Source organism: Neovison vison, chromosome 9 (genome assembly GCF_020171115.1).
Source record: "Neovison vison isolate M4711 chromosome 9, ASM_NN_V1, whole genome shotgun sequence".
NCBI lineage: Eukaryota > Metazoa > Chordata > Mammalia > Carnivora > Mustelidae > Neogale > Neogale vison.
The window spans coordinates 34,894,956-34,921,961 of NC_058099.1; the positions used below are offsets into that span (position 1 = coordinate 34,894,956).

General features: G+C 38.5%; 1 protein-coding gene across 3 annotated transcripts in view; it reads right to left on the reverse strand.

Annotated features, from left to right (window-relative positions):
- Positions 1-680: 680 nt before the first annotated feature.
- MELK (maternal embryonic leucine zipper kinase) overlaps positions 681-27,006 on the reverse strand; it is a 100,072-nt gene continuing 73,746 nt past the window's right edge. For all 3 annotated transcript variants that reach the window (XM_044265347.1, XM_044265348.1, XM_044265345.1), the window contains 7 exons: positions 25,728-25,859; positions 20,259-20,381; positions 15,854-16,085; positions 12,067-12,163; positions 10,899-11,067; positions 3,536-3,639; positions 681-1,166 (listed from right to left, as the gene is read on the reverse strand). In XM_044265347.1, coding sequence (XP_044121282.1) covers positions 989-1,166; positions 3,536-3,639; positions 10,899-11,067; positions 12,067-12,163; positions 15,854-16,085; positions 20,259-20,381; positions 25,728-25,859 — 1,035 coding nt within the window. In that variant the 3' untranslated portion in view covers positions 681-988. The remainder of the gene's footprint in view (positions 1,167-3,535; positions 3,640-10,898; positions 11,068-12,066; positions 12,164-15,853; positions 16,086-20,258; positions 20,382-25,727; positions 25,860-27,006) is intronic.

The following is a 27,006-nucleotide window of genomic DNA, read 5'->3' on the forward strand; positions in this document are numbered from 1 at the left end:
TCATCCCCTCTATACTATAAACACTAATTTTTGCATCTGCCCCTAATAGATTCTGAGCTCCTTGAGTTAACTAGAAAATACCATCTTCAGCCCGAGCCTAATGTTTGTAAGCACTCAGTAAATGTTTACTGAATAAATGAGTGACAAAATACTCCTCTCACTACTGACTAGAGGTAGTGCTATTTTTCTCCAACTAGTTTAATTGGTAAAATCCATACAAATAAAACTTGAGTGCTAGCCTTTAGAGACCAATAAAATGAAATAAAAATACAAATTCTGGGCCAACATTGAGACTTAAGGAAAATTACCATAAAGTAACATTTCATGGGGGTTCATAGTTCAGATACTTATCATTGTTGACCGAACACACTTACTGAAGTCAATAGTCTTTTATTCAACATATTAAATGTGCTGTTTAACTCTGGTAACCACAGCTGTGACTTAGTTAACGATCTCAATAAATCCTACTTAAATCAGAGACAGGAAAAAATTATGCAAATGAATTCTTATCTGTTTTTCTGCCCAAGGCATATTTGATAACAGATAAAACATCTCCAAATAGTCTCCACTTAATAGTCAGGAAGCCATTTGAGGTTTTGTTTGGATCAAAATCAAATACAAAGAAGAGGAGAAGCCTGCTATATTCACAAATGATTTTATTTCAAAAAGAAATTACACATTTAAAAGGAGACATAGTTAAGAGCTTACATTCACATATGGAAGTGAATCTAGGAAAGTCAACAGTTATTAATATACAAGGCCACATGATTAAAAAAGACAGTAATAGATAATGATAGATGCGCATGCCTTAGATTCATTGGCAAAATATCTTTTGTTTAAGAACAAAAAGATACTGGTCCTTAACACAGCTCTTGAGAAACAAGTCTGTAGTTCCAAAGAACTTTAAAGATAAAACCAGTCATACCAGTCTCCACATAGGCTGTACCACACCCATATTCATTCAGCAGAGGGGGGACCCAGCCAGCAATTATACCTTGCAGCTCGACAGTATGTCTTCCACTAATCTCTTGTAAACCCAGGCATCACCCTTAAGCCGCTGCCTCCTGATACCCACCACATCGGGTTTTTGAAGCTGGCACACTTCTAGTTCAAACTGCATTGTCACTTTACCAAAATCTGACTGTGTTTGACACTTCAGTGTATAGCTACGAAAAACAAGATAAGAAACCAGTTAGTAGGAACACCATGAATATTCTGTAGAATATAAGATTTCTAAGCCTCCAGGAGGCCAGTGGTGAAAATGAACCATTATTTCACATTAAGCAATCTATTACTGCTTAGACTTTCCAAATGATTTAGCTATACCTTAGTCATGGAGCATGACTGGTGTTTTCCCAGAAGTTGAACTAGGATCTTAGGAAAGGATAAAGATGAAAGGCTTTATCAGAATTTTCCCTTGTCCAAAGAAAAGCCCTTCCTTTGGAGCCGCCCATGCCATTCATGCTCAAGAGATCTTCTGGTTTTCTTTACGTATCTCTTTCAAGCTGTGAGCATTAGGCCATTTCCACAATGTTCACAACAAAGGAAAGTGCAGGGAAGATTAAGAGTTTTTTGTGTGTGTGCACCTCATCAGAAAATTCTGTCTTTCATATAAATAAAGCTGAAGCTACCAACCTGTCAAAAGGGCATATGTTTTTGAGGTTTTTCTAATAGTAATAAGAGGTTAGGATGGTTACACTTTATGGCAGAGTTATAACAGAAAGCCCATGGAGACAGTACATTCCCATGGTTGAAACACATGGTGAATGTAACTAGAACTGCAACATAACAGCTCTGATGATGGAAGGGTCCAGTCCAAATGAAGACTTAAACATGTCTTAAGAAATAGGTATGTTCCTGCAAAGTTAGATAAATTGAATTCATGTGAATTTTTTAATTTGTTTGCATATTTTAGTTTGTCTTACTAATCTCCAATAAATAATTAGCAATAGGATCTATTTTAAATTTCAGTTCCCTAAACATTTAGGGGCAGATGATTAGGCAGGGTTCCACAGAAGTGTGGAGAAATTACTTGTATCTGTTATGAGGTTTCACAAAATATCATCCTTTTTCTGACTAATTTGGATCTGTGTTTGGGGTCTTGATCTCTTAAAAATGAGCAGTCATTATCAGAAATGCCAAAAGGAGTACCCTATAGTTAAGGTTCCTTATGGGAACATGAAGTGGAGAACAATTCAGTCCATGGAAGAGAAAAACCAATTCTTCTGGTTTGGTAAAAGATCATAATGGAATACAGTCGAGATTAGTAACATCACACCACTAAAAAACAGCTTTCATTGTTCTGCTTTTTCACAAAGTAGTTTAAAACAAACAGAAAAGTTAAAAAGGAAAAAAAGGATCAAAGTGGAGACTTTGCAGTTGATCAGGAAGTCAGAAGAATAAATTATTGGTTAACAGCTAGTTGGTGATAGAAAAGAGAGATCATATGCTGAAGGAAAGATTATTGAAAGCTTTCTCATATAGATTTGGCTAGAGATTCTGGAACCATCGATACAGCCCAAGCATGAAGCAAGAGTGAGTTATGTTTGTTCTGATCATACCTAAAGAAGAAAGCAAGGGTTCAGGTGAGGAATGCTTGCCAACATTTACAGACAATGAAAAATAAAATTATTTTGCAAAAGATTGTTTCTTAAAATCTTACTCTACATTGAATATTCTAGTTAAATATTTTGTTACATCTATTAGTGGCTCTTTTTATCTGCCTCAATAATGAAATTTTAGAGACATAACTGGAAATGCTTAGAAATATGAACACCGGGGCGCCTGGGTGGCTCAGTGGTTAAAGCCTCTGCCTTCAGCTCAGGTCATGATCCCAGGGTCCTGGGATCGAGCCTCATATCAGGCTCTCTGCTCGGCAGGGAACCTGCCTCCTCCTCTCTCTCTCTCTCTCTCTCTCTGCCTGCCTCTCTGCCTACTTGTGATCTGTCTGTCAAATAAATAAAAATCTTAAAAAAAAAAAAAAGAAAGAAATATGAACACCTTAGGTAATGAGAAGAGGTCTGGCCATTCAGACCATGAGATCACAGCCACAGAGGCTTTGCTGGCAGCTCATTCAACAATGGAAGAGAGTTCAGGTGAAATAATTTAATAAAGTGCTAAAAACCCAGTCCTATCCAACAGCAAGCCATAAAGGAAAGGGTTCCATATAAATCCCTAATTGGTTTGAGGTGTCTCTAAATTTAGATTGCAGTTTATAAATATTATTAAAAAGCAGAACACCAGAGGAAAATAGAGGACTGAAAAGAAAACTGGAAGAAGTTCGGATTTTTCCTACTTGGAAAAGTCTATTCCTATTCCGAAGAGTCCTATTTTGAAAGTGGTGACAATACGGCACTAGCTCATATAACACCGAGACTAAATTATGAACAATGACACTAGCATAAAAGCTTTATTGATGAAAACGAGGTGGGAGAAATATTTTTTAAAAAAGAGAAGAGAAGAATCAATACATGTCTTCTCAAAGTTCAATAGACAGCAAGCAATAAATGCAACAGCCTCTAAGAGTGCTTCTTACCCCTTTTGTACAAAGTCAACGTGCTTCTTAGGAAGAATAGACATTATTTCATTCAAGAGTTGATCTGGATTCACTAATCGGGTTGTAGTCACATTATAGTGAAGCTTAAAAAAGAAAAACAAGGGGTAAGAAGTAAATCTTTACATCAACACAAAGACCATCCTGCCTAACTGAAAGATCCCAAACTCATTATAGTACCAGTTCAAAGGGAAACATTCCAGAGAAATACAGAAACAATTTACAACCAACTCTTGGTAATAAGCTAAAGTAAGATGGCACTGAAGAGCTTGGAGAAATCATGTTCACTTGTAACTACATCCGTATCATCCTTTTTAACCTTTCATCCTCCTCTCCTACCAATCATTTTAAAGAAATGCATAAATAATAATTAACATGTCTATTTGACTTCACTTGTTTCTCTCTTCCCATGCTATGCTAGAGATAGTAACAGTCCTAAAATGTAAACTGTCAGAAATGAAACAAATGCCCTAGGAAACGTTGTTTGAATATACAGTTGACCCTTGAACAACACAGGGGTTAGGGACACTGACCCCCTACAAAGTAAAAAATTGACATATAACTTTAGACTCCCCCAAAACTTAATAGCATTTTGTTGACCGAAAGCCTTACAGATATGTAGTAGTCAATTAACACATATTTCTGTATATGTATTTTTTTTTGTTATTTTGTTTTTGTTTTCTAGAGAGAGATAGAGCATGTGAGCAGGGGCTTAGGGGGAGAAGGGCAGAGGGAGAGAGAGAGAGAAACCCTGGCAGGTGCAGCATGAAGCCTGACACGGGGCTTGATCTTACAACCCTGAGATCATGACCTGAGCCAAAATCAAGAGTTAGACACTTAACCAATTGAGCCACGCAGGCACCCCTATATATATATATATATATATATATATATATATATATATATTAAAGCAATGATAAAGAAATCTAGAGAAATGAAAATGTTAGTAAGAAAATACTAAGGAGAGAAAATATTTTTACAGTACTGTACTGTATTTATCAATACTGTAAGTTTACATTGTTTACAAGATGAATCATCTGTTAGAAACCTACATCAATAGTCTTACATGACACAAAACACTATAGATATTACATGTATTACTGATACTAGATATCAAAAATGAAAAGATAATGTGAAAAAGAAAGTTGTATTTATTTACAGGTGTAGTGATTCACGCACTGAGAACAAGGAAGCAGCAATTGGATTGCTTCGTGATAGCCTAGTGTAATCAACATGATCGCTTCACAGTAGCTTAGCCCATACACTAATGAACAAATGATTATACAATTTTTATGGGATACAGTAATACATTCATACTCATAATACAGTATTAGAAACACTTTTAAAAACCACTTGCTGGTACTGATAGGCTGAGACGCAGTTTCTCCAATCACAAGAGAAGCATATTGTACAGTAACATAATTCTTTGAAAGCAAAGTTATAGAACAGTAAGAAAACTAACACATTATTAATTTTATAGTAAATACCACTCACCTTATGTCTAAGTAAAGACAGACAATCCACTTCTGTGAGTCCTGCACACAATGTTCTATACAATGAATACTTGGGCAAATGATGATGACACAAAAATGTCTCATATGATTCTTGTACTGCTATGAGATACTCACACAAAGACACACATACGCATGATAAGTTTACTAACTGTATGGCATGATGATGGTTTACTGTTCATTAAGTGAAAATGGATCAGCATAAAGGCCTTCATCCTCATCTTCATGTTGAGCAGGCTGAGAAGGAGGAGGAAGAGGAAGGGTTGGTCTTGCTGTCTCAGGGGTGGCAGAGGTGGAAGACGTAGAAGGGGAGGCAGGAGGGGCAGGCACACTTGGTGAAACTTTATGGAAGTACATCGTAATTTCTGTCTGACTTTATGCTTTTTCATTTCATTGAAAATGTTTCTGTACGGTACCAATCCTCCTTCTGCTGTTTGCTTTAGTTTCAGTGCTCATATCATAAAAGGATCCATGTCATAAAAGGAATCAAAAGCAGTCCTGAATAATGGAAACCTTTCAGCCAGACCGTCTAATGTCAATGTGCTTTCTGGTACTGCTTCTTCTATGTCTTCTTCCTCATTATCTGTCACTGTTTCAGAAGCACTTATCTCCATCAATTCATCTTCTGCTCATTCTTCGGGTGTGGTGTCTATTGGTTCTTGAATTTCTCCAAGACCCATATCTTGAAACCCTCCCAAACACACCTTTTTTTTTTTTCTTTTTTTTTCTTTTTTTTTTTTTTGCCATATCTACGAACTCCTTCATGATTTTCTTGCTTGGCTCTGTCATAAATCCTGTGAAGTCATGTACAACATGTGGACAGTTTTCTCCAACAGAAATTCATCGTTTCCGGCTTGATGGCTTTCATGACTTTTTCTGTTACAACAATGGCATCTTCAATGATGTAATCCTTCTAGACTTTGAATGATGTTCTCTTCCATAACACTGACAATCCTTTCCACAGAGTACTGGGTGTAATGAGCCTTAAAGGTCCTTATGACCCCCTTTTCTTGAGGCTGAATTAGAGACATTATGTTTGGGGACAAGCAGACCACTTTGACACTTCAGTGTTGAACTCAGGGGGTTCTGGGTGACCCAGCAGCTTTGCCCAATATCAAAAGAACTTTAATAGGTAATCCTTTACAGGCAAGGTACTTCTTGACTTCAGGGACAAAGCATTGATAGAATCAATCCAGAAAAAGGGTTCTCGTCTAGACCTTCTTGTACAAACAAAAGACTGGCAGCTGGTGGGCATGTTTTCCCTTCAAGACTTAGGAGCTAGCAGCTATATAAACAAGGGCAGTGCTAGTCATAACCCCGACTGTACTGCATGAAACAACAGAGTTAGACCATCCCTCCCTGCCTTAAATGTTGGTGCTCCTTCTCATTTTTTACTAATAAATGTCTTTTGTGGCACTCTCCCCACCCCCAGAATAGGGTATTTTTGTCTGCATTAAAAACCTGTTCAAAAACAAAAACAAAAAAAACAACCTGCTCAGGAAGATATCCTTTTTCCTCAATGATTTTCTTAATGACATCTGGGAACCATTATCTACTGCTTCTTAGTCAGAAGTTGTTTTTCCTGTGACCTTGAACTTTCTTAAACCAAACCTCTTTCTAAAATTATCAAACCATCCTTTGCTAGCATTAAATTCTCCAACTTTAGATACTTCACCTTCCTTTTGCTTTAAGTTCTCACAACATGACTTCATCTTTTCTCAAATCATATTAAAGTTTATAGGTACTCCTTTTTATCTGCCTTTCAATCCTGCACCCACATAAAAGCTGCATTTTCAACATGAGATTTTAAAAAACAGCATTTTGCAAAAAGTGCAAGGTTTTTGTGCCTGTTGGCATAACTGCAGCAAGGCTTCACAAATCCCCCCCTACCATTTTTTTTTAAACAATGGTCCTTTTACTGGATTTATTTATCTTGAAATGATGGGTGGCCATAGCTGCAGACCTCAATCTATGGTATATATCAAGCAATTCAACTTTTTCTTGTAATGTCATGACTTTTCTGTGCTTCTTGGGGGTACTTCTAGCATCACTAGTGGCACTTCCTATGGGTCCCCTAGCATTATTCAAGGTTTAAGGCATTGCCCTAAAATGATGAAAGAATATGCAGGAACAGCCAGCGATCATTTTTTACTGTAATACGCAATTTACTGAAGAAATGAACTGCTCACATGGAAATGATTAGCATCACACAGTGTTTTTCATGGTATTTTATTTAACTTTATCTTTTCTTTTTTAAGTTTATTATTATTATTATTTATCTGAGAGAGAGCATGAGCAGGGTGAGAGGCAGAGGACAATCAGACTCCACCTGAGCAGGGAGCCCAATGCAGGGCTCAATCCCAGGACCCCGAGATCATGACCGAAGCTGAAATCAAGAGATGGACATTTAACCCACTGAGCCACCCAGGCACCCCACATCACACAACATTTTTAAGCAGATACTTGCTACACAAGCTCACCGCAAGAGCAACAGAAGGTAGCTATGAAATCATTATAGTAGTACGACATGTATTATGGTTGATTTTATGCAGTTATGATTTAATACTGCACCTTTAAGTTTGTTCACATTTCTCTCAACTGTGAATGGCGCCATATACAGTATGTTTGTGTGCATAAGTTTTGATAAATTTTAACTTTTTATAATATATGTTTATATCTTATGTTTTTAAATAAAATAGACTAATATCTACATATATCTTGTGCATTCATGACATAACTGTTTCTTAATTTTTTTGATATTTCTAGGCTATGTGGTTTCTGAGTTTTTCCAAATTGTTGCAAATCCCCCACCAAATCTGCCCAATATATTTGTTGAAAAAAATATACATATAAGTGACTCACACAGTTCAAACCCATGTTGTTCAAAGGGTCAACTATAGTTTTATTTTAGTATTTACATATTAGTTCTAATCTGATTTGGAAAAACATAATTAGCAAAAACTAATAATATATAGTTTCTTTAAAAATAAATTCAAGGGGCGCCTGAGTGGCTCAGTCGGTTGAGCATCAAATCTTGATTTTGGCTCAGGTCATGCTCTTATGCACTCAGCGGGGAATTTGCTTGAAAATTCTCTCTTTTCTCTCTCCCTGTGCTTCCCAAATTCACACACACGTTTTCTCCTTACAATAAATAAATCTTTTAAAAACAATAAAAAAAATAAACTCAAGTTTTTAAAAAGTTAGCCATCTTAATTGTGGTATTAATTTCACAGGTGTTTATATTATATAATGCCAAAGTATATTAATCATGCATTTTTTTTTAATTTTTTTTAAAGATTTTATTTATTTATTTGACAGACAGAGATCACAAGTAGGCAGAGAAGCAGGCAGAGAGAGCAGAAAGCAGGCTCCCGGCTGAGCAGAGAGCCTGATGCAAGGCTCCATCCCAGGACCCTGAGATCATGACCTGAGCCGAAGGCAGAGGCCTTAACCCACTGAGCCAATCAGGTGCCCCGAATCATGCATTTTTAGTAAGTACAGTTTACTTATGTCAATTATACCTCTGTAAATTTGGGTTTTCTTTTAAAGAGTCAATATAAAGAAAATGCCAGATAAATAACAGGGCAGATGATATGCCACTATGAAGGTGAGTTAAATGACCGGAGTTTAGGAACCCAGTTTCAGGTTATGAAAGCTAATGCAGGACCTTTTGTCTGCTAGGTTCCCATCCAGGGCTATTTCACCAAACTAAATTGGCTTTGTCAAGAAAATAAGCAGAACACTTTCAAATCACAATTTTAGTGATACCTTTTGTAAAATAAAGAATTAACCCGGGGCGCCTGGGTGGCTCAGTGGGTTAAAGCCTCTGCCTTAGGCTCGGGTCATGATCCCAGGGTCCTGGGATCGAGCCCCACATCGGGCTCTCTGCTCAGCAGGGAGCCTGCTTCCCCTTCTCTCTCTGCCTGCCTCTCTGCCTACCTGTGATCTTTGTCAAATACATAAATTTAAAAAAAAAAAGAATTAACCCTAATTTGTTTAAGTTTCAGATTTTTACAGATGGCTTCCTACAAGAGGGCTTAACTACATGATTTGCTATCTTAACAATGTAAGGTGTTCTTTGTACCATCCTTTTAGATTTTCTGTAAATTTATAATCTTTTAATATAAGAAGTAGGGAGGGAAAAAAAATGAAACTAATTTCCTTGACAAAGCTCCTTGCAAAACTTAAAGCATTATAAAGGGTTAAAGATCCAAAGTAAGGTCAAGTTTCCAATGTTAGGTGTGTGCTAATTAGGACTGTGTTTCTGCTCCATTGGGGTTAAAATGTTCAACATGGATAGAAACAATGCTACTCAACACTGGAACACCTGATAAAATAGAACATTTCATGTGCATCTCACAGAGACAGCTTTGTTTACACATCCCAGCTCTGTGAAGTTGCTGGGGTAGAGATGATCTCCAATTTTTACAAATAAGAAAACTGAAGCAGTCAAGCATAAAATGGCTTATCCAAGCTACACAGTACAAAGCTGAGGCTAGAACTCAGGTCTTCTCATTCCCAAACTATATCTTGGAAGTATTAGAGAATACCTGGAAAGTCAACTAACACAGCAGTTCTTATTGGAAAATGCATTCAGGTTCCAAACAATTTACACAGGTGAACACTTTCAGCATATTATCCATCAGTATCTGAAAACCACTTGGCCTCTCAATAATGTATATGATTGGGCATGTTTCCTTAATTTCATCTGTTTTTCAGGGAAATGACACTATGGTTTTCTTAATCCCAATGTCAGGATTTAAAATATTTCAGAACTGTCTCCATCTAGAGAAATCTTAGAACAAAAGGATAAACTATACTTAATGAACAGAGATGTGCAAAACTTATCAGTGCATTATACAAGTTCAACAAGGCAACAAATATTAATGGAGAAGTCCTATCTTCTTCCACTTTAAAACAGGACATAAAGAAATATTCTCCCCTGAAACACACTTCTGCCCAACAGCTCATCATTTTCCTTCCCCAAACCTGTCCAGATTTGCCCCAAAGAGTCTCAGTGCAAAAACTAAACACAGACCCACTCCCAAACCATAGGGAACAGTGCCATCTTCTCTACCCTCCTTCACGCCCCACACGTCTTGGAACATGTTTTTACCACAGCACAGAACACCATCCCTGCCTGTCTTCACTGCCACTCTATGAGATCCTTACTGACATGGGCTGTATCTTTTCATACCTTTACCTCTTACTTCCCCCAAACAAATATGTAATTCATTAGATGTCTGAAGGAATGCTGAGAGAATCCAAGAGAGTAAAGAAGTATTTTATATCCATAATAACTTCTTTTTCCTTTCTTTTACCAGTTGAACATATTGTCCACAGCACTGACACATTAAGCCTTTTAAGGAATAACAGGACTATCAAATAAGGTCTAAACCTCTTGGGCCTGTGCGGACCTCTCGGCCTACCTTCCCAGTCTGCTGCTATTTTCTTCACATACAACACACTCAAAGTTCAAATTCACTTCCTATGCATTCAAATACTTTGTGAAGGCCTACAAAGGTATCCATGTGTCAGGGAATTTCCCACATGCCAGAGATATGACAATTAAGCTCTAGTCCCCATCCTCGAGGCAGCTCTCAATTCCTCATATATGCCCTGTGTTTCCCCACCTCCATGTTGCCTCTGTGATTAACTGCTGAGTATTTTAACTACAGTGATTTGCTCCTTGAAAGGAGCAAGTATATATAATTAACCTCTGCATTCTCAAAACCCATTGCATCAAAATGCATGAAATAAAAAAATTTAAAAATAAAAAATCCAGTTAGCAGTCAGCTTCAGAAAACCATATTAAAGAATTCCAGTTCACTTACCTTTAGTCTTCTTGGCCCGTCTTTGGCAGAGCCCTTCCTTTTGCTCCTGGTAAGCACAGTGATAACCTTATCCAATCCCCTTTCAAGGCTCCCAAACACTTTGGTTCCTTTTCTCTTTGGAGTATCCTCTACATGTGCTTGGTTGAGATCCAGTTCCACTGAGCGACATCTTAAGAATAAAAAACCATGAGTAAAGCTGGGCGTCCTGGCAGCGGGGGCCCTCACAGCCCACTCGAGCATGCTCACTCTCCAGGAAGCACAAAAGCCATCTCCCACTGGAAATGCAGTCATCACTCCTCCCCTCGGCCAACTGCCACTTGACAAAACTATTTCTCCCCTAGCTTTTTTTTAAAAGTCAATATACAGAAAAGTTGAGTGAATAGTACAGCAAACACACATATATACTCGTAGATTCAACAATTGTTAGTATTTTGCCACATTTGCTTTCTCTACATATATACATAAGTAAATATATTAAATGTATGTGCATCTTTGCTGACCAATCTGAAAGTAACCTGCCTGAAGATATCCTGAGACTTCACCCTGAAACACTTCAGCACACATAGCCAATGAATAAGGACCTCTTCTACATAAACAAAATACCAACAGGACATCAAAAAATTAATAATAATGCTATAGTACTATCTAATATCTAGTTCATGGTCTAATTTCCCCAATTGTCCTCAAAATGGATGTGCCTTAAAAAAAATAGCTATAAAAGACAAGGAAGGGTCATGAATGCTGCAGAGCTGTCCCCACAAGAGGAATGAGTTTTCTCTGAATCATCCATTGGTATCTTTACTATGAGAAACTGCTGTCAGTGGATGTCTATATTCTGCCGGCAGAAGCGTATGAAGAGATGGGCCTCAGAAAAGTACCACCTGGCTGGGGCCAGGGCCAGGGCCACTGTCTTCCCAGCCTGCCATATGGTGAAGTGCTAGTCTTACTCCTGAGGAGTTTCAGAATTCCACCCTTGTCTTCCATGAGGAAGGCAGCAGCAACAGCGCCAGGAATGGCCACAGACCACTGTCATTCAGCTAGACATTTCTATAGTCTCCAGCATAATTTATGCAATGGTTTGTTACCTTAATCAGGTTTATCATACATGAAAAAAAGAATCTAGTTACATATACTGAAGATTAAAGAATCTAAAGAACAGAACACTTACCGCCTCTCAGGGCTAATGACACCTGTCATTAACTTCTCTATTCCTGCTGAATCTGCTGGTGTTTTAATTGGGGTTTCTTTCAGGCACTGGTGTCTGGCTATTAGAAAAACAAGAAACACAAACCATGTGTAGGTGACATATTATGGTTTCAAAACTTCTTTCAATAACACATACATCACTGATTCAGTGATTCAGAAATACTATAAACACTTGGCCAGAGCTATTAAGTTTCTAATTATTTAAAGAAATGTTTCCATGTGATTTATAACAAAAACAATATCATTTTGCTTTGCACCTGTGGCTCCTCTTTTCCTTCTTTGCAAAACTGAGGCCATGCTTAAAATTATACTATAAATATTATATGATAAATTTGAATAGATCATATACACAAAAATTTTATGGCTACTGATTTTCCCATCTATAAATAAGTCAATCTGTATTTATACAAGGATCAAATTTATGTTTTTAAGTGAAACAGTAGAGAGGTGTTAATTCAATTCCTAGTCCTACTCAACTCCTGTTAGGCAAAGAGAACAGTCTTATGAAGTCTTGACAAAGTTATTAAACAGCTGTGAGCTTTGGTTATTTTTATATTCCTATTAGAGAATTTTGTGTTTGATTCTACAAGGGTGTTTGTAACCAGCTTGTGACAAATTCGCACTAATAAATTTGGCTACCAGTGATTAGTTAAGTTTTTGTTCATGATCTAAAACTTATATACACTTTAGAAGTAATAACACTTTATAATAAGTATAAGATATCGAGTTTTTAAAAAGACATTAGAGGTTTTGTTTATGACTATTCAGCACTGTTTTCACTGGTTCCACAAGAATAAGAAAAGAAGATCACTCATGGGTATCTCTGAAAAGAGTTTTCATCTTTTTTTTTTTTTTAAGATTTTATTTATTTTATTTGACAGACAGAGATTACAAGTAGGCAGAGAGGCAGGCAGAGAGAGAGGAGGAAACAGGCTCCCAGCTGAACAGAGAGCCCAATGCGGGACTCGATCCCAGGACCCTGAGATCATGACCTGAGCCGAAGGCAGCGGCTTAACCCACTGAGCCACCCAGGCGCCCCAAGAGTTTTCATCTTTGTACACAAAGAGTATCTACTACTATACACAGTTACTCTTTGACAAATTGTCACTAAGTGGATTGTACAAAATTCAGTAAAGTGATTACTGCTAATAACAGAAATGACTCAGAGTCAAAGTCAAATGCAAAGCACTAATGTAAGCTATCAATCGGGGCTTTAGCCACTAGCTTCTATAGGTGGCTCTTATGTTTAAAGAAAAATAACCAGGGCTACGTGGGTGGCTCAGTGGGTTAAGCGTTTACCTTGGGCACGGGTCATGATCCCAGGGTCCTGGGATCAAGCCCCACACCCTGCTCCCTGCTTAGTGGGGAATCTGCTTCTCCCTCTGTCCTTCCCCCTGTTCATGCTCTCACTCTCTTGAATAATTAAAATCTTTAAAAATAAAATAAAGATAAATGGCCAATAATTCATTTTGACCGAGACCATTTTTCACACAGGGATAAGATAGACAAACTGATCACACTTTAACACTAAAAATTCCAAACTATGCATATGTCAAAACCTTCAGAATTACATAAATAGTTAAAAAACACAGGGGCACCTAGGTGGCTCAGTTGGTTGGGCAGCCGACTTGATTTTGGCTTAGGTCATGATTTAGGGGTCCTGGAATTGAGCCCCATGATGGGCTCCGTGCTCAGCAGAAAATCTATTGAGGATTCTCTCCCTTCCTCTGCCCCTTCCCCCAACACATTCACACACATGCATGTGCACTCTCTCTTAATAAAATAAACAAATACCAAGAGAAACAACCCCATTAAGAAAAAATGCAACAGGGGCACCTGGGTGGCTCAGTGGGTTAAAGCCTCTGCCTTCGGCTCAGGTCATGGTCCCAGGGTCTTGGGATCGAGCCCTGCATCGGGCTCTCTGCTTGGCAGGGAGCCTGCTTCTTCTCTCTCTGCCTGCCTCTCTGCCTACTTGTGATCTCTCTCTCTATCAAATAAATAAATAAATCTTTAAAAAAAAAGAAAAAATGCAACAGATGCTCCTACTAAGGTCCCACTATATCCAGATGTTATCTCACTAAGCCCTCATAACAATCCCAAGCAGCCACAAAAGGTTATCAAACCAAACCAGCCTCACAATTCTGGGGAAAGTATTGTTTGAGTTGATGAATGAGAAAATGCCATTAACATAATAATAGAACTTACAGTAAATATTCTGACAGAATATTATACTATCTTTATAAGAAATAGAGCTCTGGAGCTGACTCTCAGCCCCACTAGTAAACTGAAAGCACAATGACGGGATGTGATTTAGCAGCAGTTCTCATGGCAGTGTTTCAGAATTTGGGTTCGTGAGGCTCTTAACATAAAACAAGAGTAGATCAGGAGCTCCCAGGTGGCTCAGTAAGTTAAGCCTCTGACTCTTTTTTTTTTTTTTTTTAATATTTTATCTATTTATCAGAGAGAGAGAGAGGGAGAGAGTGAGCACAGGCAGACAGAATGGCAGACAGAGGCAGAGGCAGAGGGAGAAGCAGGCTCCCTGCCGAGCAAGGAGCCCGATGTGGGACTCGATCCCAGGACGCTGGGATCATGACCTGAGCCGAAGGCAGCTGCTTAACCAACTGAGCCACCCAGGGGTCCCAAGCCTCTGACTCTTGATTTCACCCCAGGTCATGTTCTCAGGGTCATGAGATCAAACCCCACCCTCTGCTTGAAATTTTCTCTCTCCTCCCTCTGCCTCTCCCCACTCACACATGTACTCACTTTCTCTCTCTCTCTCTCTCTCAAAAAAAAAAAAAGAGTATGTCACAATTGCTGGAAAAAAAGGCCAAAAATGTTTAGGGGTCATTTTAAAAAGTGACATAGACATGGTAAATAAAACCTCTCAAGCTTTAATTTATTTATTCCTTCATTCAACAGATATGGTTCTATCATATACCAGGAATTGGGCACCTACTATGTGCCAGACAATAAACATGGCCCCTACTACATACTATACCATGCTGCAATGGACATGGCAGACAGAATTTCTACTCTTATTAAGACACTCACAGTCTTACCCATATGAGACCCAGTACTAGGAAACTGTGCTCAGTTCTAAGCACTGTGTCTTAAGAGGTACATTAACAAAATAGAATGTGCTCAAATGAAGCGAGCAAGAAAACACTGAGGTGTCATAAAGGAAACAGCTTACATAATTGGTCATGACTGAGCTGACGAGGAAAGGTAATATCGGGACACAGATCTAGATATCTAGAAGGACATCACAGGTCTCTCCTGTCTGCTGGGATAGGGGCACAGACAGGATCAGATACCAGAACTGGAGATCCACATGAGTAAGAAGGACTCAGCAGAGACTTTAGCTTTAGCCATGATAAGTGGGGGCAAAGGAGAAAGCAAAGTCTACACCTGGATATATAACCTTGGGCAAATCACCCCTCTGAGTCTCAGGTTCTTCGACTGTGAAAAATGCAGGTGGATGAGATGAGCTCCAACTTGCCTTTTGGCTTTGATATTCTATGATGCTATAATTCAACTCCATATAAGTAAAAAAGAAAAAAAAATCACTTAAGAAAAATTAGAAGTTGACTAAAATGCTTTCATTTCAACCAATGCAAATAACGTACGATAAAAACGCAGAAATTCCTGAGAGCAATGCTAGTCATTTCTGACCTGTTATAGGTTTATTTAGATGGTAAGCAGAATGGAATTTAAAGTATTGTACCACTGATTAGTCCACATACAAATACCTTTTGAGGGTGTAGTGCAATGATTTGGCGTGGAGAGTATTTCTCTGTTATACTGGTTCTTATTAACTGGAGTCTTCGGCTCAGGAAATACAAAGCAGTCATCATCCTTTACAGCAGACTTAGGCGTATATACATTCTCTTTGTTCTTTAACTTATTGGCAGATGCTCTGCATAATACTGGAGTTAATGATTTAGATTCCAGACCATTTGATTCTGTCCAATGCTTGGCAAACTGGAAAAAAAAAGTTCCTGAATAAAGCACACTGATGAAGAAGAAAAGTCAATTTCTCTACAACATGCCTTAATCATTTGCAAATTACCTTGCACCATTTTTATTAAAATGAAATACTCTCAAAAGGACATTATTGGCAATATCAGGAAATTTGAAAATGTAATATTCAGTTCTCTTCAGTACATGTAGATCACTTAAGTCTGTTCTATTGACGGATCATTTCAACATGTTTCAGGTCAAATGTTAAATCAAACATACCCAGATCTAGGCAATACTGAGAGAGGCCACAAATAAATCCCTAAGAATTGTTTCCCATGCCTAGAGTGCCATGGTCTGTCTCTAACACGTATCAAAAAATAAAAGTTTAGTCAATTATTAGAGCAGAAAAACCATGTGAAAATACTCTAACAGAAATGTTGGATACAAAATACTTTTTAATCCTTCTGAATTTATGGTTGAGGTTGCCACAAAAGTAAGGAAAATCCTCAGAGGGCAAACTAAAAAGAGGAGCATGAATCCAGAGAAGTAATCAAGGCTGAAACTAACTGTCCACTGCTCTAAGGGTACCTACCTACTATGTCAGATAAATGACAGAATGGGTTTTAACAGGCATGGAAGCCTTAGACCTAGAACTAAAGATCTCAAGAAAAACCAAAAGGGACCGTAACTAAAATGAAAGGGTGAATTAAATATAATTCTGCCCTGGAAAGGAGTTTCATGCAAAAATGTGTCTGTCCTGGCCTTGACTCTGGGTTTATGTAAAGCAAAAGTCTCCTTTATTTATTCTTTTAAAAAAGATTTATTTATTTATTTATTTGTCGGGGGGTGGGGGAGCACAAGCAGGCAGAGAGGCAGGCAGGGGCAGAAAGAGCAGGCTCCCCACTGAGCAAAGAGCCCAATGTGGGACTCAATCCCAGGACCCTGAAATCATGACCTGAGCTGAAGGCAGCAGCTTACCAACTGAGCCACCCAGGCATCCCCAAAAGTCTCCTTTAATAATCTGTAATTTCACATAGGTTTGGGAACCGAATTCATACTACCTGCATGGTCCTACCTGCATTCAAGGAAAATATAATACCTAGTTCTTAAACCATTCCAGAGAATTAAAAAGGAAAGGAACACATTCCAATTCATTTTAGAAAACTAATATAATCATGATACCCAAATCAGGTAAGATTAATACAGAATGGGATGGAAGGCAAGAAAAGGAGAAAAAAAGCCTTTCACTCATTATTTGACATTGTTCTGTATTGTTTGAATGTTTTGCAGGATGAATATATCCATATATTACTTCTGTAATAATAAAATTTTCAGAAGAAAAAATTTATAGGCCAATTTCATTTAAGAACATAGAAGCAAAAATTCTAAACAAATTTTAGCAAACTAAACCCAGCAATGTATTAAAAAAATAGTAAACTGGGCTTATATAAAGAATACATGACTGGTTTAACATCAAAAGTATTGATGGGGCGCGCCTGGGTGGCTCAGTGGGTTAAAGCCTCTGCCTTTGGCTCAGGTTGAGGTCTCGGGGTCCTGGGATCAAGCCCCGCATCGGGCTCTCTGCTCGGTGAGGAGCCTGCTTCCTTCTCTCTCCCTGCCAGCCTCTCTGACTACTTGTGATCTCTATCAAATAAATAAATAAAATCTTTAAAAAAAATTTTTAAAAAGTATTCATATAACATGTAACATACTCCATTAATGAAAGAAACAAAAACAGATGATTATCTTAGTAAGTAAAGTTTACCTAATTTGTTTCCTGCAACAGAGATTCATGATTTTTAAACTAACCTTAGCAAAATGGGACTAAATGAAGAACATGTCTTAACCTGATAAGTAAGAGGCGGGAGGTGCAGTGAAGAAAGGAAGAATGACAAGGATGGGGAGAAGGAGAAAGAGAGTAAGGGAGAGGGGGAGGGGGAAGGTAAAAGAGGGAGAGAAAGAGAAAGAAAGAGAGAACAAACATAGTTAATGATAAAAGCAACAATATTTATTTATTTATTTATTTATTTATCTATTTATTTTTATGATTGGGAAGAACACAGAGTGTCTGCTATATTGCTAGGCCTACTAAGTATAGTAATAAAAGAGAGGATATTAAAGGCATAAGAATTAGAAAGTAAGAAACAAAACTGCCATACACAGATGATATACTTTTCTACATAGAACACTCAAAAAATATACAGACAGGGGAGGCTGGGGGGCTCAGATGGTTAAGCCTCTGACTCCTGGTTTTGGCTCAGGTTTGTGATCTCAAGGTTGAGAGATCGAGCCTTGCACTGGGCTCCCCACTCAGCATAGAGTCTGTTCAAGATTCTCTCCTGCTGCCCCTCCCCCAAATCCTACCCCCAGCTCACACACTCACTCTCTCTCAAAAAATCAAATAAACAACACATTACACGAACTTAAGAGTTTAGGAAAGTTGTTGAATATAAGATCAATACATAAAAATCAATTTCATATCCCTACACCAGTAATAGAAAATATGATTCTAAAACACCTACCATCCCAACAGCAGTTAAAAAAAAAAAAAAAAAGAGTACTTAGGAATAAATCTAATAAAAAAATATAAACTTTTTTGGGAATATTTGTAAAACTTTATTGAAAGCCATTATCTAAAACCTAATAAATTAAGAAATGTACTGTGTTTATGGATAGGGGGATTTGAGGGTCCAGATTTCAATTTTCCCCAAATTGAATCTTAAATTCAATGCAATTTCAACATTTGAGTATATGTGAAATTTGTCAAAATGATTCTATAATGGATACGGAAATGCACAGGGACAAGAATAGCTAAGACTTCCTAAAGAAGAATAAGATGGGAGGAAACTGGCCAACTAGATAGAAGAACAATTATAAAATTAAAGTAATTAAGAAGTCTAGTATTAGTGAAAATAAACCAATAAAACAAAAATATAACCCATAAATAAACACACTCCAACAACTTGATATATGACTGAAGTATCACTGTAGATCCAGTGGTGAAAGAATGGATTTTTCAACAGTGGAGATATAACTTTATACTCATCAGATATTTAAATATGTGGAGCAATGGCAACATGCTTCTACTGCTGGTGGAAGTATAATTAATACAACCACTTGGAGGGAAAAATGGCTGGTAAGGTTGAAGATACTCATTCCACTCCCAAGTATACACACAGTAGGACTCTTACACATATATAACAAGGGCCTTGCTGTGCACAAGAGTTAGCATAGTAGGTCCCGGTTAGAAGCTGGGAAGTGAGCTTTTAGGAAGTTCCCAACACAAGTCTGTTTGTACCTGTTTGTATAGCTGGGGCACTGAACCCTGCCGTACCAGGTTGTACAGACTACAAGCAGTGTGATTTATGATGAATATCAGCTTTCCTTCTAGTAGTCTGGAATTTTTGTGATTATGACTGATAGCACTGACAAAGAGAGCCTGTGTAACCAGGCCCCAGTAAAAGCCCTGGATTTAAGTGTCTAGTGGGATTCCCGAGCAGAAACAAGCATCCCTACTCCTGTATTTCACCGCTGGAGGAAGGAGTGCGCTCTGCATGGCCCCTCAAAGACAGCGGAGGAATAACATTCATTGCACATCCCATAAGTTCAACGAATACCAATAAGATTTTTCACCAGTAAGATTTAAAAAAAAAAAAAAAGATTATCAAAAGGAAAAAAGAACAGATCAGTTGCTTCTCTGAGTTGGGGGGGAATATGGAGTTGATGACGAAGAAGCATGAAGGAATTTCGGGGGGAAACAGAACAGTTCTTGATTTTGATGGTGGTTACATGACTGTATGCATTTGTCAAAACACAGAGAATTGTAGACTAAAATGGTGAATAATTAACCACATGTAAGCTAGACCTCATTTTTGGAATGGGAGAGGGGAGGTGAAAGAAAGGGAGGCCAAAGAGGGGAAGGGAAAGAATGGGAGAAAAAAGCAAAATGAGGAGTAGTAAAGTGCTCCAAAATGGGATCTTGGCTTTCTTCAACTTGGAAATAACTGGCTTCCCCTTCATACATATTCCAACAATCTCTCATTAATGTTTTCAATGGCTTAGGAATTCATTAAATTTCCAAGCACATACACAATACTGCATATTACATGGAGCTACTACACACACCCAATGAGAGTCTAGATGTTTTCATAACTAAGACATACACCGCTTTGAATAGTAATACAAACAACTAACCTGTGGTGTTTGAGGAGTGGCCACACCTGCTGATGAACTGTCTCTACACCAGTCATAGTCTGTCAATCCAGGTACATGGTTTTCATCACTTGTCGTCATATCTTCTAGACTCAGATTCTTTGGCTATTGAAAACCAGAAAAACTTAGAGACAATACCAACATGATTCAATTTTTAAAAGAGAAGGGAATTGAGGGAAATTGGAAGGGGAGGTGAACCATGAGAGACTAAGGACTCTGAAAAACAATCTGAGGGTTTTGAAGGGGCGGAGGGTGGGAGGTTGGGGGAACCAGGTGGTGCGTATTAGAGAGGGCACGGATTGCACGCAACACTGGGTGTGGTGCAAAAACAATGAACACTGTTACGCTGAAAAGAAATAAAAAATTAAAAAAAAAAAAAAAAGAGTATGTTCAAGGCACAGGGCAAGGCCCTGGAAGCAGAAACAAAGAAGATAGTATCTGAAGGAGCTCACCATCTAGGACAGAAAATAAAAAGTCAAAAAGCTCTAATACAAATTATTACGTAAGAGAATCCTGGACTCTCAAATAACATGTCTTGGAACATTTTTACATTATATGCCATACTATTTCGCTTATTATCATCAGATAATCACTGTAACAGCACACAAATAACATAAAAAGGTCTAAAGGGGCACCTGGGTGGCTCAGTCAGTGAAGCATCTGACTCTTGATTTCAGCTCAAATCCTGATCTCTGGATCCTCGGATTAAGACTTGCTCCAGGGGCATCTGGGTGGCTCAGTGGGTTAAAGCCTCTGCCTTCGGCTCAGGTCATGATCCCAGGGTCCTGGGATCGAGCTCCGCATCGGGCTCTCTGCTGAGCGGGGAGCCTGCTTCCTCCTCTCTCTGTCTACCTGCCTCTCTGCCTACTTGTGATCTATCTGTCAAATAAATAAATAAAATCTTTAAAAAAAAAAAAAAAAAAAGACTTGCTCCACAATCAGGGGGCATCTGCTCCAGGATTTTCTCTCTCCCTTTTCCTCTGCCCCTCACTTCAAATAAATAAATAAATCTTAAAAAAAAAAAAAAAAAGGCTCCAACAAAATAGTAAACAGAAGGGAAATGACTTCGGTTTCTTTGTTGTTAGTACATACAGAGTATGCAGTAATTTCTCCTAGGAATAAACTAGCTCCATGAAACATCTCCTGCGGACAGGATATTTGGGATCCTGTGCTAACAATACCACTAGAGTCATTTATCTTCCCTCATTCTTCCCCCTCTACAAACTAAGGGTATACTAGACATACTCTAAATCCTAAGACTATGAAGTATAATCGGATCTTTTTTTTAAAGATTTTATTTATTTATTTGAGAGACAGAGATCACAAGTAGGCAGAGAGGCAGGTGGGGGTGGGGGTGGAGAGCAGGATCCCCAATGAGCAGAGAGCCCAAGGCGGGGCTTGATCCCAGGACCCTGAGATCATGACCTGAGCCGAAGGCAGAGACTTAACCCACTGAGCCACCCAGGTGCCCCTATAATTGGATTTTTTATTTCTCTCTCCTTCCCTTCCCTTCAACATCAAGTTTAGCTGGCCAAACAATTTTACTTGAATTCTTCATACCTCATCATGTACTTCCCAGTTTCACTGCCATTGCTCTAATTCATGGACACATCTCAGACATGAACTATTCAAATAGGCGGTATGGTCTGTGCCACCAGTGTTTCCACCCTCTCAGCCAGAAATGACAGAGTTCTCCCAATTATCATGAACTAGAACTAGCTACATGGAGTGCTAGGTGGAGAAAAATACTAAAGCTAAATCTAGGTTCAGTGAGGAAAAGAGCAGTGTTGAATGAATGATGGCTGTCATGGGCACTGTAGAAGGGAGTAACAACATACACATTCTTAACTGAACAAGTCTGGATAAATATTTCTAAATTACTGTCATGCTAGTGACTTAGTCTATCTTGTTCAAAAATCAATGGCTCCCATTATCTATAGCATAAAGTCTAACCCTTCTGATATGGCATTTCAAGGTTCTCTACAATCTAGATCTCTCCTATTCTCGCAGCTCACCTCCTCCTTCTCTTCCTCTCACTTTGCCCCTACTTGATCCCTCCATCTCAACCAAAGTCTAGTGACTGCAAACAGAATATATAAAGCACATTTAGGTGCCTGAGATTTTGCTAATCCATTTATCCTGCCCTGAATACTGTGTTCCTTCTTTTCCATTTTTTCTAGACTTGACTATGGATCCAGTTTGGGTCATCTATGGTGATCACTCTCTTCCTAAACCTTCCTAAACCCACTAGAGCACACCTCTAGCCCCTTATTGGCACCCAACATCTATTATTCCAGCATAGTGCTATCTTTATGTATGTCTTGCTTCAACTTAACTGTTAAAGAGCAAGCATGGGGCTGAAAATGCTAATGATATGTTGATGATGTAGTCTTTTATGATTCTTGGATCAGACTATATTATGCTTTCACTGAAAATGCCATCTATTGATTAATAGTTCAGGATTACCTGCTTTTTATAAACAACACCCCAGAGAAAAGGGATGATTCTATCAAGAAGAGTACAAAGGAACCTTGTTTCAAGCTTCAGTGATTTGCATAAAATCAGAAAACCCAAAATTTGATTTTTGCTCCATTTTTTTGTCATTAAAATGTCTACCTATCATAAAAATTGATTAAATAACATAAATGCCCAAGTAATTACATGATTAGGGTCAAAGCTCATTAGTTGAAAGAGAAGAATAAGTATCTTCCCAGATCTTTTCCACTTGAATACTTCATAAATGTTATAAGCAGATAAATTGTTATCAGGCCAATCCAGATGTAAGAAAATTCAAAGGCTTAGGAAAATGTCTCAGGCCTGTTAACTATGGTGTCATAAATGTAAAAATTTAGCTAAAGTTTATTAATAAAGTTTATTATAATTTAATATGCATGATTTATATATAATTTAAGACAAAATTAGAATTTATTAGAAGTACAGACTTATCTACTTCCTTTCTGAAACTACCTTGATCAGAAACAGAGTTCATGGTTTTGTGTCCTCCTGAACCTAAAGGGATTCACTTCAGTCTGAGAGTTTCAAGGGTCTGGCAATGTGGGCAGGAGGAGTGACAGGACGACTCATGAAGTCCATGCGTGAAAGATCTGTCTGCGCACGGGGTATTCACCAATCCAGTAAAGCTCTCCAAGAACAAACCAGAAAACCAACCGAGGAATGACATTATCTCACTCCCAAGATTCCCTTACATAACAGCTACTGACACTTTTCGTGCTTAGTTTGATCAAGATATCAACTAGGAAGGGAAGAAGGGACTGGCAGGATTTGGGAAGAACATAAAATCCCTTATATCTGCAACACATGATTGACAAGTGCCAAAAAGAGAGTTAAATGAAGCAGTAAAGGAATTCAGGCGGGTCAGAGGAAGACTCAACACAAGATCATGAAAAAGATGGCTTTTTTTTTTTTTTTTTTAAACAGAGTTTTGAGACCTAAAGAAATAAAATCACCTCACCTACGTAGTCATTTGGGGCACCTACGTAGTCATTTGGGGTATACTGGATTCCATTAAGAGAGCTAACCACCTCTCTCTGAGAGTAATAAAAGTACAATTTGCTAGTGCTAGAATAATTTAAGTTGCAACCTAAATTAACTGAAGGGAAGACTTATTATATTACAAAGAACCACACCCAGCCAGCAAATGATGTGAAAGGCAGAATTTAGGTAACAAAGAATCAGACAAAAGACAGAGACTCATGTGAACTCTTAGGAATGATCCAGGTGCTTCCAGCTTCTCTACCATTCTAAATGCTCATGACAAAGAAAAATGAGACAAAGAAGACAAAAATAAAAAAACTTATATGGTCACAACAAACTCATACAAGGAATTTGAATTACATAAGCTATAACTACTGCTCAAAACAAACCTAAACAATCAACATAAATGAGTATCAAAATATTCATTAAAATATTTCATGTCTATAATATAAAGTATAATATATCCTCTTTCAGAAATCTTAGTCCCAACAATATTTAAAATTTTTATCCACAACCCAAGATACAGTATCTTTTAAAAGCACTTATATATACATAAATTATGTAAATAAGCATACTAAAAAAGACTGGAAAGATACAGTCAAATAAAACCTATAGGTAGTAGGTTCATAGATAAGTTCTATTTTCCTTTGGCTTATCTGTGGCTTAAAATTTTTCTGCAACAATCAGAAATTACTTTTGTGGGATGCCTGGGTGGCTCAGTGGGTTAAGCCTCTGCCTTCGGCTCAGGTCATGATCTCAGGCCCTGGGATCGAGCCCCGCATCAGAGGGTCTCTGCTCAGCAGGGAGCCTGCTTCCTCCTCTCTCCCTACTTGTGGTCTCTCTCTGTGTCAAATAAATAAAATCTTTAAAAAAGAAAGAGAGAAATTACTTTTGTGAAAAACAGAGGGGAGGAGAGGATTATTTCAGTGCCGTGTTAACATTCAGATTTTTAGGGTTCAAGTTCAGAATTTCCCATTTTCTTCACCAAAAATATTTATTTATTTACTTACTTACTTATTTAAATTTTATCCCCCCCCAAAAAATATTTAAATCATAAAACGTCTTTCCTCTGGCTCCCTGACACCAGTGGTGTATCCACTCATGAATGGAGCAAGCACAAGGCTGCTGAACGAGGCTCAATCCATTTAGCCCATGACTCTTGGTTTCAGCTCAGGTCATGATCTCATGACCATGATCTCATGGGTGGTGAGATGGAGTCCTGAGTTGGACCCAGAGCTCAGCAGGGAGTCTGCTTGAAGAGTCTCTCCCTGTGCCCCTCCCACTATGTGCTCGCGCGAATGCGCGCTCTCTCTCTCTCTATATATATATATAATAAATAAATAAATATATTTTAAAAAAGATTCTCCCTCTCTCTCTGTTTAAAAAAAGGGGGGGGGGCGCTTTTTAACCCACTAGGTGGCTCAGTGGGTTAAGCCGCTGCCTTCGGCTCAGGTCATGATCTCAGGGTCCTGGGATCGAGTCTCACATCGGGCTCTCTGCTCAGCAGGGAGCCTGCTTCCCCCTCTCTTTCTCTGCCTGCCTCTCTGCCTACTTGTGATTTTTCTGTCAAATAAATAAATAAAATCTTTAAAAAAAAAAAAAAAAAGAGAGAGTAGTCGGTGTTCACTCAAAAAGTTCTATCATTTCTGCATCTCTCCCTCTGCCTGAAGCTGCTCCTGCTTGTGCTATCAAATAAATAAAATCCCTTTTTTTTTAAAAAAGATTTTATTTATTTATTTATTTGACAGACAGAGATCACAAGTAGGCAGAGAGCCAGGCAAAGAGAGAGGGAGAAGCAGGCTCCCCGCAGAGCAGAGAGCCCGATGTGGGGCTCAATCCCAGGACTCTGGGATCATGACCTGAGCCAAAGGCAGAGGCTTTAACCCATTGAGCCACCCAGGTGCCCCTAAATAAATAAAATCTTAAAAAAAAAAAAAAAAAGATTCTAACATTTACCTTGATGTTTGTGAGTGGGGTGATATTGGCTAGTCCACAGGAAAAAGAAGGAAGTCTTAAACGAACTGGTCTTCCCCGAGCCTTCTTGGCCAGAAGAAGAAGATAGGTAGCGGTGAGGTGATCATACTGCCACTGGAAAAAAGAAAATCAAGTTGTTTAGAATAGTAAAGTTAGTTTTCAGAAATAATGATTTATTTTACATTATTTTTTTTTCCATTCAGGAAAAAAAAAGCAATCCCCTATACCAACTCTTTTTCTCTCACACACAGATTCTACTCCTCAGAGGGAACCCCCTCCTTTTTTTTTTTTTTTAAAGATTTTATTTATTTATTTGACAGACAGAGACCAGGAGTGGACAGAGAGGTAGGCAGGGAGAGAGAGAGGGGGAAGCAGGCTCCTGCGAGCAGAGAGCCTGATGTGGGCTCGATCCCAGGACCCTGAGATCATGACCTGAGTCGAAGGCAGAGACTTTAACCCACTGAGCCACCCAGATGCCCCAGGGAACCACTTTTAAATACTTATAGCTATTTCTTCTATGTTTCTCTGTTGCTTATACAGCTTTAATTTTTTTTCAGCTTCAGATATTATCTACGAATTTCCTAGTATGGGAAATAAGGATTTAGATCTACTACAACCCCTTCCTGCCCCATACATTCTGCTTCCTTGCATCCTCGTACTATAATTTTATCACAATTTTTAGTTAAATCGATATTTACACTATCAAGATTATGTAAACTAGTATTAACAACTGAATAGGGGTAATGTTCACAATATTTCATTGGTACCCTGACTCTATGCAATTAGAACAGAGGCTGAGAGGGGAGTAGGGTCCTGGGGCACCCTGCCATGAAGATCATGAAACTTTTAAACACTGGGTCCCAGGGGAGACGGGAGGGAGGTGCCCAGGGGACCCGAGGGATGTGGTGGACAACGGGGAGGGCATTCCGAGTAGAAATTCTTTACTAATGAGTAGATAAATATTCTAATATCCTAACAACCAATATGGAACTGCAGCTAAACCACAGGGGGTACTATCCTTGCATTTCCTTCTTTTGTATCTTGGTTTTTCCTGAAGTTAAAAATAAAAAAGGGGCAGCTGCTCGTCTTACTAACTCAACTCCACACTCCCCAGCCCTATTCATCTCCCCTCGACATGTCCACACACACCAGCTAATCTGTTCCCTCCAACATTGCCCCTTTGGAGACATTCCACCTGCTGTCAGCACTCCATGCTCCACTCTTGTCTGGCTTCTTTCTCAACCTGCAACTCAACTGTTGG